Raw genomic sequence first — 15,662 nt, forward strand, 5'->3', positions numbered from 1 at the left:
AACCAGCCCGAGGCACAAAGCCTAGTCTCAGGCCAGCATGTGAGGTCATCCTTGTAGCCCCAGCTACTCAGGGGGCAGAGGCAGGAGCAGGGCCAGCCTGGCATGAGACCTCCTGGCAGAAAAAGCAAGCACCTAAACGTTACGGTGAAGGAGGCCCGTGAGATGCCCTCCCTTGGTTCCATGGAGCCCAAGAGACTCTAAAGGACTTTAGTTCGTATGTGTCTCTCTGTTTTAGATTGAGATTTATTGTTTTTATTTTATTGTTGTTTGTTTTGGGTGGGATGGGTCTCATGTTCAAGTGACCAACGCCACCTTCAAACTCAATATGCAGCAGAGGATAACCTTGAACCCCTGACCCTCTTACTTCAGCATCCCAGGTAGGGGGGTGGCAGGCATGGGTACTGCATCTGGCAAGGACCTCTATCAGCAGCTTTAGGTAGAATGTCTTCCGTTGCTGAAACAAAAGCAATTGCTCATATAGAACACCCGTTGAAAAGTAGTCCCGAGTCCCTGAAACTCGGGGAGAGATCGCACACAACTGGATGGGGAAAGCTGTTTTTCCCATCCACGGGGAAGGAACTGGCGCATAGCCTGTGTTTATGCAAACGCACTTCTGTGCGCGTCGCCATGGGGATCACACTGCCCATCTTCGTTACTGCTTATCTCAGTTAATATGCTGTGCCGTGTTTGTACCACTCTGTCCTCAGCAAGCAAACAAGTCCACGTGAGAACCTCAAGTTCATAATGGGCAAACCGTGGGAGCAGCCCAGACGCCCATCAGTAAAATGGATGATGCGATGATTTTCAGTACTGAAACAAATGATGGGGTGATGGGGAGAACGAGTGGAGCTGTCAGTGCTTACTACGGAGTGAGAGAAGTCACTTTAAGATGGGGACACCACACCACCCCCAGCAGCAGCATCCTGGATGAGGCAAAGCCATGAAGGAGTGAAGAGATAGTGGTTTCCGGTGCTTAGGGAGAAAGTGGGGGTGAGCAACAGGAGTTTTAGGGCACTAAAACTGTTCTATACAATACTACAGCAGTGAAGATCTTTTTTAAAAAAATATTTATTTAATTATTATGTATACAATATTCTGTCTGCGTGTATTCCTACAGGCCAGAAGAGGGCACCAGACCTCATTACAGATGGTTGTGAGCCACCATGTGGTTGCTGGGAATTGAACTCAGGATCTTTGGAAGAGCAGGCAATGCTGTTAACCGCTGAGCCATCTCTCCAGCCCCTAGCAGTGAAGATCTTATCCAAACATAGATTGAGCACTTCAGAAAATGACTCATGTATTATCCTGGGTTCTCTATAGGAATAAAACTCACAAAATGAGAGTGTGTAGATAGATAGATAGATAGATAGATAGATAGATAGATAGATAGATAGATAGATAGATAGATAGATAGATGATAGAAGATAGATAGATAGATAGATAGATAGATAGATAGATGAATAGATGAATAGATGATAGATAGATAAATAGATAGATAATAGATAGATAGATAATAGATAGAAGATAGATAGATAGATAGATAGATAGATAGATAGATAGATAGATAGATGAATAGATGATAGATAGAAGATAGATAGATAGATAGATGATAGATAGATAGATAGATAGATAGATAGATAGATAGATGATAGATAGATAGATAGATAGATAGATAGATAGATAGAAGATAGATGATAGATAGATAGATAGATAGATAGATAGATAGATAGATAGATAGATAGATAGATAGATGATAGGATTTATTAGAGTGGCTTACAGGCTGTAATAGAGCTAGTCCACCTGAATGTTTCCCAGCTACATACAGTAATCAGCTTCACCAGCTGAAGAATTATTGTGGGATGGAGAGAAGGAGCTACTCTGGGAACAGAATAGACCATGGGTATTTGGGAGAAAGTTTATACTGTTCCTGGAAAAACTGTCCATGAAAAGTGGCTTGGGTGCACGTTACCCTTAAATTGTTAGGGGAAGGCAACACTCCTGTGAGTCCCAAGGGGACTCTGTCAGCTCTTGAAGGATGAGGCAGGTGCTCGTATCTGCAAGCAAAGCCTTGGTTTGGTTTCAGGACTCTGGAAATGAGACGGTTCAACATAAAGGGAGAATTGCACAGCCTTTGTGGTTAACTTCATTTAGGCTTTCCTAAAACCAGAGCTGGTGTCTGGGGTTGAATGATTACAGCAGAAACAGAAACAAAATCAGAACTACAAACATGTTCCCTTTTCAAAAATAAAAAAATGGTGGTGATAGGGGTGGGGTACCAGAGGCTCCTCTGGGAGGAAAGAATGTAAGTATGATCCCTAATTTCTTATGATTATAAAGGGGAAAAGGTGCCTGAGAAGTAGATGAGGGGAGCCATTTCTTGAATAATAATTTTAAAAGGACTGTTGGACATTCTTTGCCTGAATGCTGAGCAAAGGAGTCCAGGGTCCATGGTGCCGGGATTCTCATTAACCTCTCTGCTCTACGTTTGATCTCCAGGGTGACAGGCAGATCACAATTGAGCAGGAGTCTCTAGGAAACAAAGAAGACATGGAGGATGATGACCAAGATGAACGTCAAAAAGGGTACAGTTCTTAAGCCAAGGACACAGCCGCATCTACTCCCTGTGTGTTTATTCCGTGTTTGTCTTTTTATTCTCTTCTAAATTAAATTTTACTATGCTTCATTAGAAATTGTCAGCACCTCACCCAGCACCACTTGGATAAAATTCATGGCTTTTGGGGTGATGGATGCAATCAGTTCAAAAAGATGTGGCTCTGGGAACCCAGTCTTTATTTTTATATTTTCTCAGGACTGTCTTCTCATTAAAGGTATAAATTACTAACTAATGGCTTCCATCACCATTCGGTTCCCTCCCTCAGAGCGTGGCACACTCTTCAGTAGTTAATCCACATTATGGCCAGTGTCCACCAAAGATGACTGTTCCACTTCTGCTTTGAGACGCGGCTTCAGAAACCTGTTTGTGTTGTTTGTGAAGCCTCTAACCCAGGCTGTGCATGCCAATATCTCATGTTTGGGTGCTTACTCTGTGGGTCTTTGACTTTTGTGTTGCAGGTGTTTGGAAAGGAAGTATGATCTGATTTGTGAGTTTTATAGAAAGCACAGAATCATTATTCGGCGCACCATAGGGGGCATTCTATTGACAGGTAAATACCAAAGGGCTGTGGGAATGCTGCTGTCGTTTCTTGGGATCTTTTAAGTGTTAGCTTTCTGTGTAAAGAAAGAACTGGACCTCACAGACTCACCCAGAGAAATGGTGAAGTCAATCAACAAACCCCAGAAGGGAAAGTCTACACAGATTGCTCGCCTGCCTTTCTTATGAAGCCAATCAGAAATTTTTGGTTTTGATTCACCTACTGTCTTAGTCCATTTTCTGTTGCTATAACCGAATACTGTAGGCTCAATCATAGATATTTTTTGGGTTCTGGAACAGAGTCCAGGATCAAGTATTGGTTACAGAGGGACTTTGTGGCATGAGATAACACACGCTGACCCATGTCTGTTTTTATGAAGCCACTAATAACACCATGGTGGCTCCAGCCTCAGGACCTCATCTAATTTCAATTACTTCCCTGAAGGCCCCGCCTCTGCTACTATCACTATTTGAATGTGGGAATTAAATTTCTAACATACACACTACAGGGGGACACAGTCAAACCATGGCACTACCTTACTCTTGGGGCTCATAGAGCCCTTGTTATTGTGACGTGTTTTCAAGGAAGCACGTTGGCTAATGCAAATGCAGAATACTTGGACAACTGGCAGACTTTGCAGTGAACACAGGTTAAACAAGAACAAAAATAAATGTAGGCGTGAAGGCAGAGTAAGACCCGGGACCTTTGGGCCCACGCTTCAGCCTCCAAAGCAAAAACGTGGTCTAAAAAATGTGAGCCTTCCCACTAAGCCCATAGGCATCTGTAGAAGAATGCTACACCGTCAAAGCCAAGAGTGTGATGATTTCCAAACAGCTAGGGCAGCTACAGCAAGGGTGGGCCAGCGTCCCTCCAACAGGCCAGAGAGTCTTTTAGGTCTGGCCATACTGGACCTTCAACCTTGCCGTTATAACAAAAATATAACCACAGATACTGTGTAAGTGGAAAGACCTGGCTGCATTGCGGTAATGCTTGATTAAAGGGTGCAAGTACGCACAGCAAATGCCACTTCCCTCGCAGCAAGTCAGACTGAACCTGTGGGCCATTGTTTGCTGACTTTTTAGAAAAAAAAAAAAAACTTTTATTTTTTTGAGGCAGGCTCTCACTGTATAATCCTTGGAGTCCTGGAACTCATTATGTAGACCACGCTGGTCTTGAACTCACAGAGACCCAACTATCTCTGTCTCACAGGTATAGAGATTAAAGATGTACACTACCACATCTGGTATTTTTATCCTAGAATCTGTTCTTTAAATGCGGCAAGAGTGACCAAGTGTCAGGATTCAAGAACTCCATCATGGTGAAATCTGAGGGACTTGCTTGAAAGGAAAGCAAAAGGCTCAGTTCAAGAAGTCTGTGCCTGCCGGGCGGTGGTGGCGCACACCTTTAATCCCAGCACTCGGGAGGCAGAGGCAGGCGGATCTCTGTGAGTTCGAGACCAGCCTGGTCTACAGAGCTAGTTCCAGGACAGGCTCCAAAGCCACAGAGAAACCCTGTCTCAGAAAAACCAAAAGCAGCCTCCACCAAAGCAGCCCTGCATTCCATGGGTGCCTAATTAAGCCACCCCTTGCCTAAATCAGACCCAGGCTAGAAGCCCATGACCCCTGGTGTGGTAATATTAACCGTCTTAATTTGCCTCCTGGACAGTTTTCTTGGCTCTGGTGATTGCAGCCTGTGTACTAAACTTCCACAGAGCCCTGCCTCTTTTTGTGATCACCGTGGTTACCATCTTCTTTGTTATCTGGGATCACTTGATGGCCAAATATGAGCGGCAAATTGATGAGTTCCTGTCTCCAGGCAGAAGGCTTCTCGACAGGCATTGGTTCTGGCTGAAATGGTAAATACATCTTTATCTCCTACTGCAGTGGAGGCATGCTGGCTCTCTCCAACACCGTTCCAAAAATGTGTTCTAAAATCCCATCCTCATTTATGAGATGTTGATGCTAGAAATAACCTCGAGAGCAATCTGCTATCATGCCTCCATTTGGCAAACAAGAAATGCAGGGTGAGATAAGGGATCATATGGAAGCTATTCAGGTGTACCAACAAGCCCCTTGGTTCGATGGTAAATGTCCAGAGACAAACTGCTTATCTTCATGTTTGTATTAGAGAGATGCCTAGATATCTACACATTAAGAATTAGCCAAGAATATAGGACAAAGCAACATTTTGGACATACAGGGATGCGTTAGCTCTTTCAACCTTGTCCGTAGAATGAGATCATGATCCATCAGTAGTGTCTGTCTGACCCAGGTCAGAGAACAGCTGCACAATGCCGTCTGGTTTCAGTGCTGGCTTAAAAATTGGCTTATAAGTCCAACACAGTAAAGACCTGATGACTATGTGAGCTCGCACTTTCGTATATAGTTATGTATGATCTCGTTAAATTCTTTTAATAAATAGAAATCATGGATTACATTCGTTCTTGAATGTTTTGTTTCACTTAATACTTATTATTATATTATATATTATTCATTATTATTTATTTATTTATCTATAGTTTTCAAACAGGAAAGGAAGACCAAGATGACATGATAACTCGACATTTTGTTTGGGACTTTGTGTGTGTATGTGTGTGTGTGTGTGTGCATGTGTGCATGCATATGTTTGTGTGTGTTTCCAATGCACAATGAACATAAATATTATGTATATGTATATCTGTCTATCTATATACATATATATATTTAAAAGTTGGACCAACTGATACCCATTATTTGCACTTACTTATTGACTATTGAATTCAATCATTTTTAGATTAGGTTCTCAATTCCTCTCATTTCTTTCTATGCCTTTTACTCCTTAAAAACTAAATCTTACTGGGCAGTGCTGGCTCTCACCATTAATCCCAGCACTTGGGAGGCAGAGGCAAGCAGTTCTCTGAGTTCAAGACCAGCCTGATCTACAAAGTGAATTCCAGGACAGTCAGGTCTACATAGAAAAACCCTGTCTCAAAAAAAAAAGCCTATATCTTTAAAAAGATTTAGGTCACAAGGTTTTGTGTAAGCCTTGGACTAAAATTATGACATTTTTTCCCCTTGGCACATTTTATTTAGTGGGAAATATCTATCTCCATTTGTACAAAAATGTAAAAGCCTTAGGACCCCTTTGCTTACGCTTAGCTAATGACCCAATGACTACAGGTCTAGTTGCAGTTTGAGGTGTTCCTTCCATCTCTGTCTGAAGAAGACTCAGCCTAACGCCCCGTCCTTTCTTTCTTCCAATGTCCTTATTCTAGGCTTGCCTCAAAGCCAGTACCAAGATGAGGACATTGATAGCTCTGACTTGGGGAGGGGCTTCCCACTCTAGGAATGGGGCTGGCTCCTGGGGACCTGACTCCCCCTTAAAAGAACCCACAACGATTCCCAGGGCTTTTCTTTGGATTCTCACCACAGGATCTCCTCTCCTTGGAGATGGCCCTGTCAGGTGTTCACAGGACTGGTTCTCTCCATTGAGAACCATGTGGGCTACCCTGGACACTTCCCCCATCTTCAGTCTAGGTAATCAGCTCACCATCCCCACACAATGGCCTCTTCGTCCAGGAGCCATGTCTACCAGACTCTCATGAGGGAAGATAGGACCCAAAGTCTGACTCAGCTCCTAAATATAAAAAACATGTTCTCTCATGAAGGGAAGAAGTCAACACCCATCCCAAAACTGACAGAAAAAGGTGAATGTGTCTCAAAACCCTATAGACAGAGACCAGACACTTCTGTACAAGCACCCACTCTCCTCTGGGATGCTCATGGAGGGATGGATGTCGCTGTAGCCAACCGGCTGAAGCAGAGCTTCCGGTTCTGGGGCACGGTGTCTCACTACAGTCTTCACTTGTTAGCATTGGCCTCATTCTGTTACTCTTGTTCTCACAGGGTGATGTGGAGCTCATTAGTCCTGGCCGTCATTTTCTGGTTGATCCTTGACACTGCCAAATTGGGCAATCAGCAGCTGGTGTCCTTTGGCGGTCTCGTGATGTACATTATCCTGTTATTTCTCTTTTCCAAACATCCAACCAGAGTAAGTACAGACTGGTCCCGGGACGAGGAGAGCATAAGACTCTAAAATAGTGGCTGAGAAAGAATCTAACTAGGCAAATTTTTCTCCCCACCGCCCCACCCCCTGCAAGTCCTTAAGGTGGCGAGAAAATAAAGGTGCTTGTCTGAATTGTTTTATTTCTAGCAATTTTCAGTTACACAAGTAAAACATCCCTCATGCCCACTCAGGGAAAGTCATTCCCTTTGACACATATTCTACTCAACCCTGTACTTCTGAGTTTTGAGATGGGAACTTATATATCACAGGCTAGCCTTTCAAGGATGACCTTGAACTTCTGATCCTCCTGCTGGAAATCAAAACAGGTGCAGCAATACCCAATTTATAAGAGAACTGAGGACCTGAATGCTAGGCTTTGCACATGCTAACTAAGCCGTCTACCAGTCTTCAATCCTGTGTTTTATGGAAATGCTGTTTATGATTTGGGCTTTTTTATTCTCAGAATTTGTCCTTATACACTCCTCCCTTGTTGCATCCAATTTTCAACCCCCCCCCTTTTTCTCCTTTTTTTGTAATCAGTCTACAGCCCATGAGATGGGTTTGAATTCTAAGACTAAAAACTTTTACCTACAAATCACAATGGCAGGCTACAGAAATCCTAAGTCCTTTCTGGCTGAAAGGATGACCCACAGAAGAAACATTAATCAGAGACTGAGTTGACCTAATACAATGAAAAGTATTTGCCCTGCTCAGAGGAACATCTCCATTCTCTGTGCCATCAATCCCAAGATTTTAGGTCACTCATTTCTGCTCTGAGAGAAGTGTAGACGGCAGTCCGTTTCTTCTGTCATCCTAGGTCTGCAATAGAGGTCTTTGCTCCCTTTATTGGGGAACAAGAGTCTCTCAACTGAGCCGAATTTCATCTAATTCAGTTATAAATTGTCAGATAAACAACCTTTGAACACAGAAAAATCAATTTCTACCTTCCCATTTTCCAAGTGAAGAAATAATGGTACATGTAACTTTTACAATTTGACCGGGTGTCTCGGAGACAATTCTTTGTGTCCAAGGTATTTCTCAGGACTTCACAGTTACATAATTTCTCAGATTTTGCAGCAAGGTTTATACAGAGTGGATGCAGCCCTGTTATATGCATGTATTACAGAACGGTTCTCTGAAGTCTCTTTGTAGTGAGCGGTGGGTGAATGCAGACTTGCTGCTACCCATGCTGCTGAGAATGGGTGACCGCTGAGGGCCCGCTCTAGAAGGACATTTCTAACATCCCCTCTGAGGCTCAGAGAACACTGTGGAAGAGGGTGCAAGACAAACAGAGGATCCAGAGACAGGGAGTAGGGCTCCGAAATGCCATCCAAGGCACTACACAACCTTTGCATTGAGTTTACTTGTATGGGGTCTGTCTTAGTTTCGCTTCTTGTTGCTTTGACAAAATCAACTTAGAAAGAAAGGGTTTATTTTGTTCACAATTCCAGGTTATAGCCCACCATTATCGGATAATTAAAGTGGCAAGAACATGAAGCCGCTAGTCATATTATACACAGTCAAGAGCGGAAAGCAATAAATCAGTGCATTCATGCTTGAGCTCAGCTCCCTTCTCCACCCTTACACAGTTCAGGAGAGCCTGTGTAGGGAATGGAGCCACCCACAGTAGGCAAATCTTCCCACTTCAATTAATGTAATAGAGATAATTCCTAACAAATACGGCCACAGGTCAACCTGATCCTTTATTGAGCTCTTCCCGGATAGTTGTATGTGCATCAAATTTGTGGGTCCCTGAATCGTTTCAGGCTATTGATAAATTCTGGGAAAGGCGTGATCATTGTCTTCAGTTGTGTGCCCACTGCTGAACCCACCAGACTCAGTGGATAGCTCCAATCCACAGTCACACAGACAGCCCTGTTTAAACTCAGTGAGTTATGAAACCAAGCAAACAGGAATGTGAGAAAGATTTGTAAGGATAAGCGGGATAGACAGGGTGGGAGGGAGATAGGCAAGGCTAGGGAGTGAGGGTGATCACCGTGATTATGTACATGTATGAAGTTGTCAAAGAACACATTTAATCAATTGGAAAAACATTCTCTGCTCCTGGCTGCCCCGACCACATGTGAGAATGCTCCTAAGGGGACAGTGGCCCCTTGGACATCTATGTTGAGGTCACCCTTAACTTCCTAATAAGGAAACTACAACCAAAAGGGGTCTGTCGCCACTTCCGAAAGCTGTCTCTGCATGACCAATGTTTTGTTGTTTCTTTAAGTCTCGTTGCAATAGTGAATGAAGTTATCGCAATATTTAATGGTCTCCATCTTTCTCCGCAGGTTTACTGGAGGCCTGTCTTTTGGGGAATCGGATTACAGTTTCTTCTTGGGCTCTTAATTCTTAGAACTAAGCCTGGATTTATTGCTTTTGATTGGCTGGGGAAACAAGTTCAGGTGAGCAGTTCAAAAGAAAATTGGGTGATCCAGAACAGGTGGTCAGAAAGCAAAGCCAGCCTTGGCTATAAAGCCAGTGAAAAGCCAACCTGAGCTTCATGAGAGCTTATCCAAAAAAGATTTCTTTGTGGTTTTTGTACTTTTAACATTTGGGTGTAACCCTCAGGACATTTTTTTTAAGTAGGTAATTTATCTGTAATTTGTACCCTAATTTTAATTCCATAGCACAAATTAGATTTGCTGCTTGTCTCGAATACATTCATCTACGTAGCTGATTAAGCCGGCTGCTGCCCCTACCTGTGTCACCCATTGGCCACGCCCCTTTCCCTGCCGTCCCATCACCCTGCCCAAGGGGTGGCACACTTCTGAGATAGTTCCCCAAAATAGAGAACAGGCCTTCCTCTGTGTCTGGTGGTAACTAGGGCCATCCTCATGTAGCACCTATGACTTATGGGAGCCGATGACCACAGTCAGAGCAAGGCAGACTAAGTGTTAGAAGTGGCAGAAAGTCTAGATGTTGGGATGCTTTAAAAGGAGGCTTCATAGCGTTCGCTGGAGGAGCAATGCTGAGAACATGAACTTCCCAAATTTGCCTGATGGCTTCTTTACTGGCCCTCATCCATCCCTGCAGGGCCTCAGGCTCGTCTGTGGCTTGTGGCTCATGATTTGTAATGATCTCTCTCTCTCTCTCTCTCAGACTTTTCTGGGGTACACTGATGCCGGAGCTATGTTTGTCTTCGGGGAGAAGTATACAGATCACTTCTTCGCATTTAAGGTAACTCCAGGTATCTTTTCTCTGCCTGCCTGTTAAAATTAAAGGAACGCTAACGCTGTAGACACAATGTGTTTTTAGGGATATTTTAATAGATTTTTTACAAATCAGATCCTGCACAAATTTCCCTGGTTGGTCTTGCTGTGGACTAGCAGGGAAGGGTGAGGTAGGGCAGGAGCAGACTCCAAGGAGAGCCATTATTTCTGTTATGGCCGTTCCATTTTCATGACTTCGTCTAATCTTTTTTCTTGGTTCATTTTATTTAAAAAACCTAATGGGATTGGAGTCACAGGCAGTTGTGAGTTGTCATGTGGATGCTGGGAGCTGAAACTGTCTTCTGCAAGAGCAGCAAGTGCTCTTAAGCACTGAGCCATCCCTCCAGCCCCTGACTTCCTCTAATCTTAATTACTTCCCAAAGACTCCATCCCAGATGCTTATTAAATGTCTACCACGTGAACCTTAAGAGACACACTCAAACCAACCCCATAAAGAACTTAAAGAGTCGGATGCTGTCCAGAGGACAACTTCTGGATGGAGACATCTGTAGCTCAGAGGGACTTTGCTTCTGTTATGGCACATCTAGGGTCAAAAGGGAAGCAGAGGGGAAGCTTAGTAGGGAATGCATGGTACTTTTTGCATCCACCAGGGACCACGTTTTCACCCCCACCCCACCCACAGGTCCTGCCCATCGTGGTCTTCTTCAGCACTGTGATGTCCGTGCTCTACTACGTGGGATTGATGCAGTGGGTCATCAGAAAGGTACTGGGATGAGAGGCTCTTTAGAACGGCCTCTCTCCTCTCTCTCTTGAAATCAGACTCTACTTCTCTGGGATGTACTGATGGAGAGTTAGTTCAGATTCAAAGTCCGTTACTGAGGCACTGAGAATACATCAGATCTTTCTAGACTCTCCTCTGCCACCATCTAAGTTCTTAGAATCCTACCCATAATCCTTCATGCATCCATATCAAGAATGTTACCATGCTCGCTTCGACAGCTCATATACTAAAATTGGAACGATACAGAGAGTATTAGCATGGCCCCTGTGCAAGGATGGCATGCAAATCCATGAAGCGTTCCATTAAAAAAAAATAAAGAATTTTGCCTCAGTGCCCTTCAAAGGGACTGTGACTTGCAACCCACTGGACATGTCCATGAAACCACAGACATTACTTCTGCAGAGAGGGAACAGAGGTCAAATGCCTGCCCAGGGAAGCAGCATTGCTGTTTCCTTGTGGTTTCTACATAGGTCCATAGCCTTGGCTTCTCACAAGGTCCTCTAGGCCTTGCAGGTAGTGCAGAAACAGAAACAAAAAGATGTTGCTTTTGCTCTTGAGAGATTTTTTATAAGCATAGAATTTTTTTAAGCAAGTAAGTCATACTCTTGCCGCCCCAACAATTGACTTCTCATCTTTGTCAGGACACAGGAGGGCTAGAGAGATGGCTCAGTTGTTAAGAACATTTTCTGCTCAAACTGAGTTCAGTTCCCATCACTCAAAACTAGGGGCTCACGGTCAGCTCCACTGACATCTGGCCTCTGTCAGCACTTGTACACACGTGGCCACAGCCACTTGTACAAATATACACATGCATAAATAAAAAGCAAAAAATGAGTGTCAGGCAGAACAAAACACTGGCTTCATGCCTAGAAATCAGAACAGAGGGAAACCAACTGAGCCCCAGGATCTCTTCAAGGATGGCTTCCAACAACTTCCGGCCTCGCCTTAGGCTCCACCCCTTAAATGCCTCCTCTTCCTAATAACACTGTGGCTGAGGACCAGACCTTTAATATGTAGATATCTGGGGGTCTCTCTATATCTAACTATGCCACGAAGCCATACAAAAGTGAACCCCCAAAAAGTGCTCATTTGAATTAAATAGGGAAAACCCTTTCAGTCACGTCCATCTTAGTACTTCCTGTGGGCTAGCCTTGAATAACCGCTCTGTGCCTTAGTCTCCTCTTTTGCAATACGGAGAACAATAGCATCTGTTCCAAAGAGCCAAGAATAGATGGATCACTCAGGTCTGTTGCTTACAGTCTCAGACACAGAAAAGCTTTCTGTCAGTGGTAGTAATGACTTATTCATTACTTTTATTTAATCTGCAGAAACCCATTTCTATAGTGCTCAAAATGATGCAATGGTGCAGACTTAGACTCGAGTAGGAAGACTTGGGTTGATTGACCCTGTCTGGAGGAGTCTCAGGCATGTTCAGCCCATCGCCAATCACCAATCTGCCATCAACCGTTAAAGACCTCAGTGTCTTAACACAGTGAGATGTTCACTCGACTGTTAAGTCTTTGCTATATAAACAATTCTTTGCTGACTTGGTCCTTTTCTTTCTTTTAGGTTGGATGGTTGATGCTTGTCACTATGGGATCATCCCCCATTGAGTCTGTCGTTGCTGCCGGCAACATATTTGTTGGGCAAGTAAGTTGTGATCACAGAAACCAGGCAAAGCAGAGCAGCTGCTGATGGGATTGTTCTCTTTCCAAAACAGATGAAGACGAGTTCAGGGATGCATCGTCTCTTCGGGGTGAAGAGCATGAAATAAGAAATCCCTAGCACCATGCACACACACGCATGTATAGAAAGGGGAAGGAGGGAGGTTCTGTTAGCATGGAATTGAGCTACTGAAAGCTCAGAGAGAGAACACCATTATTTTTATCAAATCATAGGGCTTCTTGTATACACATTCTCCACAAACCTTTATCCTTTCCTGGGGCCTTTGGCCAGCTCTGCAGAGGCTCGTGATTGTTCACCTCAGATGTCTGAGCTACAGATAGTGAGTAGGGACCCTCTCGCTCTCCACTGCAATGCCTGTGATGATGAAGAAGACAAAGCTACCCACCAACCGTCCTACAGGCACACACTCAAACCTCATCCCTGACGTGTTTAGCCATCCACTTTCACTGAGCCTGCAGAAAATGCCTCAGATTTGTTTCTTCTCCTCAAAGATAAGCTTTTAGTCTACCATCCTCACTTCTCTAACCCATCAGATGAATAAACACCCCTTTGTCTGAGGGCCGTTTAAACAAAGAACTGAATCCCTCAACATTGAAGCAAACCTAAGCCACAGACAGGTTAGGAATGGCAACGAGCTGCATCATGCAGAATACGTATCTTCGGGGAAAATGGAATCATGGAATCCCCCAATGAGGACATGGGAATCCTGCCAGCAACTGCCCAAATAAAGTGTACTTGAGGCAAAAACCATACCACAGAAAAATGCATGGCCCCAAGTCCCAGGTTTACAGTGCTCAAGGCAGGCTGAGCCTTCTTGGTAAGGCTGGGTCAGTAGCCTGAAGCGGTCTTTAGTGTGTGGTGGTAATGCTTCCTTCCCTAGGAGCTGAAATTATAATAATTACAGTCATAAACTCTCTCAGGACTAATTAAGGCACCATCTTGAGATGATTGCTGGTACCTGTGGGGTAAAAGGTCTCGCATACTGGGCTCCTATTTAGTCTATAAATTGAGACTCAACACATTCAATCTCACAGAACAATTAGACATAATGAGCAGAAAATTGTAAAATTGCACGCATGTGTCTGTGGCGCTCAATTTGACAGTTAATATGCCCAAAGTGCTGCTGTTATTGATGGAGAGCCCACATTGCGGGCTGCCTGCCCTTTGTAATGAGATTCAAGCCTATTCCACTATATCCTGGCCTGTCAGAGTCTCAGTCATGAAAGGGCCCATAGATACCTGCTCCTATTCTTTTATCTATAATGGTCTCTATTTCCACAAAACATGCATGAGTCTGTCAAGATCATCTTGAAGACAGAAAGTTATAGTGGTTTGGAAATCTCCAGTCTATAAGGCCAGAATACTAGGTGGAGATACTTGGCCAATCTTCAGGAAAATATCCCAAGTCCTCATAGCATGCAGCCCAAAGTAGGGTGGAGGACTCTGTTTAAATAGCCCCACATATTACAAGATTTACCCAGGACTACACATGCACACTGATCTAGAGTTCAAATGATCAGGACAGCAATGGTTCTGGACGTGCTGCAAAAGCTGAAGCACCTTGGGCGCATGGATTCTCTGCGGTGAGGATCTTCGGAGTCTAACTTACACAACGTTCAGTCTCTTCTTTTCTGTTGTTACCGCTCTTATTTCTCATCACCGTTGAAGAGACCAGGAAACTGCTCCTTGTGAAAATATGAACAAAATTTGCTCCCGGTTACTTTGGCATTTGAAGCCAGGAGCCCCAAGGAGTTGGGTACCAGAATCACCTGGAAAGCACAGACTGTGGGGGGCAGGGGCACTCTCAGAGTTTCTGGTTCCAGGTGGAGAATTTGCATTTCCAGAGTTCCTGGTGACCTCTGGAGAAGGTCTCAGAGTCTCTCTAAGACTGCAATAGGGAATACAGTGTCAAGCATCTGAAAGGTAACACTTAGCTTTTGTTTCCAGACAGAGTCTCCACTGCTGGTCCAACCATATTTACCACACGTCACCAGGTCAGAACTCCACGCCATTATGACAGCTGGCTTCGCTACGATCGCTGGAAGCGTATTGGGTGCCTACATCTCTTTCGGGGTAAGAATGTTTGGGATATAATTAAGTAAGTCTGATCTCCTACTTCTTTATTGTTTCTTTTTCTTTCCTGTTGTTGATGGGAAATGACACCAAGAAAGTTTCCCCCTTGTTAGCGTGACAAAAGTAGCCACTGTTGCTTTGGTGTTTGAACATAGCGACCCCAAGGAGACTGATGTCTTTGCTTCCATATTGCTGCCACCTTCCTGTAACTATATCAACCACTACAAAGTGAAATTATACGACAAGGTTATTTTGCCTAAAAATTTCAATTTGGGGGAAACACAAAACCCATTACTGACATCATCCAAAACAGTCTAAACCAGTGGTTCTCAACATGTGGTCGTGATCCCTTGGGGTTGGACGATCTTTTCATAGAGATCACCTAAGACCATTGGAAAACACAGATATTTACATTACAATTCATAACATGAAGTAGGTTGTAATACCAGTGGAGGAGTGCCACAGCGGATGGATGGATGGACTTGTCTTAGAGAGAGCAAACAGGCAAAAAGTCAAGTATGCTTCCATGTCCTTTTATCTGGGCTGCAACCATAAAGTGAGGTCCACAGTTAGTGTGAATCATTTTGTTTCAAATAACCTGATCAAGAAAATTGCTCACAGAAGTGCCTGAGACTAGATGCAGTGTCTTAGTCAGGGTTTCCATTGCTGTGAAGAGACACCATGACCATGATAGCTCTTATAAAGAAACGATGTTTAATTGAGGTGGCTCACATTTTCAGAGATTTGGTC

At 43.9% G+C, this 15,662-nt stretch overlaps 1 protein-coding gene and 1 non-coding gene across 2 annotated transcripts in view; both read left to right on the top strand.

The window, feature by feature from the left end:
- Positions 1-15,662, top strand: part of Slc28a3 (solute carrier family 28 member 3) — a 53,258-nt gene that overhangs the window by 24,002 nt on the left and 13,594 nt on the right. Inside the window, exons 3-11 of the mRNA XM_075969430.1 lie at positions 2,497-2,582; positions 3,073-3,164; positions 4,818-5,007; positions 7,037-7,181; positions 9,491-9,604; positions 10,302-10,379; positions 11,055-11,135; positions 12,723-12,803; positions 14,787-14,912. Of these exons, the coding sequence (XP_075825545.1) occupies positions 2,497-2,582; positions 3,073-3,164; positions 4,818-5,007; positions 7,037-7,181; positions 9,491-9,604; positions 10,302-10,379; positions 11,055-11,135; positions 12,723-12,803; positions 14,787-14,912 (993 nt within the window). The remainder of the gene's footprint in view (positions 1-2,496; positions 2,583-3,072; positions 3,165-4,817; positions 5,008-7,036; positions 7,182-9,490; positions 9,605-10,301; positions 10,380-11,054; positions 11,136-12,722; positions 12,804-14,786; positions 14,913-15,662) is intronic.
- Positions 11,356-11,462, top strand: LOC142849157 (U6 spliceosomal RNA). Its single transcript, XR_012910552.1, has one exon. It is a non-coding gene; the product is annotated as a U6 spliceosomal RNA (small nuclear RNA).

Source organism: Microtus pennsylvanicus, chromosome 4 (genome assembly GCF_037038515.1).
Source record: "Microtus pennsylvanicus isolate mMicPen1 chromosome 4, mMicPen1.hap1, whole genome shotgun sequence".
Lineage (NCBI taxonomy): Eukaryota > Metazoa > Chordata > Mammalia > Rodentia > Cricetidae > Microtus > Microtus pennsylvanicus.